At 32.3% G+C, this 4,741-nt stretch overlaps 1 protein-coding gene across 2 annotated transcripts; it reads left to right on the forward strand.

Annotated features, from left to right (window-relative positions):
• The first annotated feature begins 827 nt into the window (after nucleotides 1-827).
• On the forward strand, nucleotides 828-4,104 carry LOC111880620 (putative F-box/LRR-repeat protein 9). 2 transcript variants are annotated; one of them, XM_023877042.3, is made up of 3 exons: nucleotides 828-1,038; nucleotides 2,836-3,196; nucleotides 3,300-4,104. In XM_023877042.3, the coding sequence occupies exons 1-3, from the start codon at nucleotides 1,020-1,022 to the stop codon at nucleotides 3,928-3,930; spliced, it is 1,011 nt and encodes a 336-aa protein (XP_023732810.1). In that variant the 5' UTR covers nucleotides 828-1,019; the 3' UTR covers nucleotides 3,931-4,104. The 2 variants fall into 2 exon arrangements, with proteins under 2 accessions (XP_023732810.1, XP_042752628.1); XM_042896694.2 differs by lacking the exon at nucleotides 828-1,038 and adding an exon at nucleotides 1,798-2,504.
• The last annotated feature ends 637 nt before the right edge of the window (nucleotides 4,105-4,741 follow it).

The following is a 4,741-nucleotide window of genomic DNA, read 5'->3' on the forward strand; positions in this document are numbered from 1 at the left end:
TGACGACCGGTTCCCGATTTAACCGGTTCGACCGCCGGGTCAACCGGTTTCTATAATTTTCATCTTTTTTTCTTATTTTTGTAAACATACATACATACATAAGTCACGAATTTGACGTCTACAAGTTCACACATTAAAAATACACATAAAAATAAGTTGTAGATCAATATAAATACATTAAAACAACACATAACTATAAGTTTTATATCAATTCACATACATCAAAAATAAAATAAAGTATAATATCGAAACAAAATATAGTTTTAAATGAATATAAATGCATCAAAAAACATCAAAACATTTACCATATGTTTTTATTTAGAGAAATCTAAATAGATGTGAAAAAGTCCCCGTTATTATTGAAAATGTTTTTTTCACGTACTTTTATTTAGTTTAACCGGTTCAACCGGTTTATTTTGACCGGTTCAACCAGTTTTTAGAAAAAACCGGCCGGTTCAATCCGATTCAAAAATTGGTGTAAAATCGGTGATAGTTGAACCGTTCTCTTCCCCGGTTCCCGATTCGACCGGCCGGTTCAAATCGGTTTTTAAAACACTGAAAATAACTTTATCAGTTTAAATAGTTACACTAAAAAAAATAAAAAATAAAATCAAGACTTTCATATCAGCCAAAATATATAAAAACTTTTGCATATTTCCTTTAAATTATAAATAACTTGAGAAAATATAATACTTTTTGTTTCACACATTTTTAAATACTGTTCACATATTTGTTTCAAGGCGCCACGTTTTCTACTTCAAATTGACACCGCATCCCCTTTGCCACATCATCTTCCTCCTCAAAATTCCTTAATTACCCGTCAGTCATTTCTGTGAGATACGTTTTGTTTTAAGCCTTGATTTTTTACCTTTCTACTCCGTCATCTCCTGCTTCAATAACCACCGCCGATTCGCTTTCCGTCAACCTCCATCAACACCACCGCCACTCACCCTCTCATCTCTCTACGCGTACCCCCACACTCACCATCGCACCCTCTCTCTACCACTGTTTGCCGCCATATGCTGCAAGAGAATGAAGGTAGGATTTAATTTCATATTTGAACAAATCTAAGCTTTGGCTTTGGCTTGGGATATGCTTTTGTTTCCATTGATTTCCCTCTTCGCCTGCTCCAATATCATTTAGTTTTTTATTAATTGTTTCAGTGAATTTTTTGTCTACTCTTCATCTAGGATGATTTTCTCGTTTCTTAAAGCAGAAAAGTAATTTTCTTGATATCCGTCATTGTTTAGGAAGAATATAAAGGTATAATTCATAGAAGCACAAATTTTATGTGCTTATTATTGATGTGTATTGATTCTGTATGGAAAATGAAAGTAGGATGTTAAGATGAACAAAAAAAGAAAAGCCCATTTGTAAGAAAATTACATAAAAATTATAATCCTGGTTTAGCCTCTTTATAATCGATCATTGGATTGCCTCATATTCTTTGTCTTTTGTTGTCGGCGACCTTCAGTCACATTTTTCTTCTTTTCGATTTCTATGTTTGGTTTACTTCTACTGCGGATTTATTTAATTTTCAACTATTTCTACGTCTCTCAACGTAATTTGGGGCTTTTCTTTAGTTTTTTAGCCGATTATATTCATGTGGTCGGTTTATGTGAAAAACTTCATAATGGATTGTACTTCCAAAATATTCTAACTGTAATCTGCCTTCCAAACTATCTGCAATACCAATTGAAGTTTTTTTTTTTTTTTTTTTTTTTTTTTTTTTTTTTTCTGGTTATAGCGGCCTACATTATTGTACTTTGTTTTTTTCTCACTTAGGCATTATACTTATTTCTATTCGGATGACAATGCTATAATTGCATCCTTTTTTTCAAAATACATTGTTGTAATTGGTAGAAATGAAAATGATATGATAAACAAATCAATAAGAGTATATTGTTACTTCTTGTATTTAACCCATAAAGGAATGAAATTGATATATTTGGATAGACTATTTGGAGTAATATGAAGAAATTAAAGTATGATGCTAAAATACACAAATTAACAAAATAGGATGTTATTGATAAAACAAATTAACAAAGTAGATTGCCATTTTTCCTATTTAATCATTTCTAGGTTCCATCACATCGCCCCTATATAAATATGTATTTATCCAAAATAAAATAGTGACTGACAAAATGCAAAGTATTGAATACTATAATTTGCTTTTGTAAGAAAAATACGTAAAAATGAAAAATAAAAAAGACTTTATAAATGGCAAAATAGTTATTTTTACATGGAATAGCGACCCAAACTGCAAATTTTGAAATGCGAACTATCAATTATTCGAAAGTTTTGACCACCATTTCTGCAATTTACTCTATAACTAAAAGCAGTTATGGCGGGAAAACTTCTATGAAAAAGCTTTCCCGCTTTCTGTAAATCCGGGAAAGAAAGTTTAACTTTTCTTCTATCCGATCATTTTCATTCCTTGCATCCAGAATCCTGCATTGTCGATTCAACTTGAACTGTATGCAGTATTTCTAATCGACAAAAAGGTATTAATTGGTGTTATTTATATTTTTCTATTCACAAATTCTCTTAGATATCAATTGAAATTGTGTCTTAAACTCTACGATGCTGCAACTTGTTCATAACATAACATGATATACACTTCATCAATCATATGTGGTTTTCTTTTGAGTTCTTATGTTTTTTTACACAATTTACACCATCAAGTCAAGATATCGAGTTACTTATGATTTCTTAATTTTCCATGGCGTTTCTTATATATAATATGCCACAAATTGGTATACATGTTTGTTAACTATGATCTGTCTTCTATTCGTGTTTTTTAATGACTAACGAACTCAATTTCTACTGTTCTAGACATTTGTATAATGGAAAGTTCGTCGTATTTCAATCTATCTCTGTCGTCGTCAACAATGGAGGGACGTCCAAATTGGCTGAAATTGCCTGAAGAACTAATGGCAAATATACTTCAAAGATTGAGTTATTTAGAGATACTCAATAGCGCATCAAAAGTATGCACAACTTGGAAGAAAATCTGCAAAGATCCGGCGATGTGGAAGGTCATCGATATGCGGAAACAGGTTTATCGTTGGAGTATGAATTTCGATATTGAGACTTTGATTACGAAGCTAGTTGATCTCAGCTGTGGGGAATTGATTGATTTCAGTGTCAAGGGTGGTTTTGAAATCATCCCTATCCTTGATTATGCTGTGCAACGGTAGGTTGAACTTTCCTCCCCTTCTCATCCCTATTCAATCTCATACTCATTCTGCACACATGACTCGCCATTAATTGTGAAAACCTTTTGTTTATATGAACAGATCAAGTAAGATGAAACGTCTTTACATTCAGAGCTGCGATCACGATCTCGTAAGCGGAGGGTTCATTTGGGCAATCAAAAAGCTACCACAACTGGAGGAATTTCATCTTTCTTGCACTTATCCCTCTGCAAAAGAAATCGAACTTATTGGACAAAACTGCCCTCTACTCAAGTCCTTTGCGATGAACCAATACTGTCAACGTCCACAGAATGACGACACTGCCCTTGCCATTGCAAACAACATGCCTGGGTTACGCCATTTGCAGGTGATTGGTAATAGCATGACGAAGATTGGACTCCAAGCAATTCTTAATGGCTGCCCTCACCTTGAATCCCTGGATCTTCGTATGTGTTATTATCTTAGGCTTGGCGGGAAATTTGGAAAAGTATGCATGGAGCGGATTAGAGATTTAAAGCGCCCACATGACTCGATGGAAAATCATGAGTTACATCAGGAATATGATGAATGTGATATATATGATCATATGTATTCATCTGGGTATTCTGATGTTGATGACTCTTCGGACAATGACTTCTATCAAGTCAAAGAAGTTTCTGAAGTCAACAATGCTTCTAAAGAGCGTGATTATGAATATGATTATGATTATGAGTATTATTGTGGATATGAATGATTGAAGATCATTTGGTAATCCTTTAGTAAGTTACTAGTAAAATTGTGGCATATAATCAGGATGACATATTTTGTTTACAATGTTGTGATGATGTATGTAGGTGATCACTGGGACATATTAGGATGACATATTTTGTCTTTTGAGTTTCATATGATTTCTAAGGGGTTGTTATCAGTACTTTTTTTACTTGCAATGTTTGTTGCTGAAAAATTAATGCTTTTAAATACATGAGCTGAATTGAGATGCAATGGTCTCTGTCGATGCTGAAGACATTCAAGTTATTGGACGGAATTACCCTGAGCTTATGTCCTTTTGTATGTATTTATGATAATATAGGTGTATGTGTAATATTAATCGAATTAGTGTATGTAGTAATTCGTAAGTTGCTAGGAAACTTTTATATGGGTTCTTAATGCATAGAATTGGATTTCATATAGATCTTATGTATATATGGATTAAATATGTTATCGGTTGTGAATATATTCATGATTATGTAAATCGTCGAGAAATAAATAATTTAATAGGAGTAGTTACTCTATTCTCTAAGGTTGATTTAATTCATATAAGTAAAAATATTGTTGAAAAGTAGTGAAGTGTATTTAGGGACATGTGTATCTTATTAACCAATACTTTCAGGTTAAATACGAGATGGAATACTATTAAACCGTCGATCTGCACAAAATTTTCAAAGTAAATATTCTAAAATTGTATGAGTGTATTTAAAAAAAAAATTAAATATGAAATTCTAATTGTTTAAGAAGTATGAATTTCTAAAAAAAATGAGAAGAATATTAAATTATTAAAATCAAAG

Source organism: Lactuca sativa, chromosome 7 (assembly GCF_002870075.4).
Source record: "Lactuca sativa cultivar Salinas chromosome 7, Lsat_Salinas_v11, whole genome shotgun sequence".
Classification (NCBI taxonomy): Eukaryota; Viridiplantae; Streptophyta; class Magnoliopsida; order Asterales; family Asteraceae; genus Lactuca; species Lactuca sativa.

What these genes read in the sequence shown, in the direction of transcription:
- LOC111880620 (XM_023877042.3), top strand. An exon ending in CTTGATTATGCTGTGCAACG is followed by an intron (nt 3,197 to 3,299) that starts GTAGGTTGAACT and finishes TTATATGAACAG; the next exon opens with ATCAAGTAAGATGAAACGTC.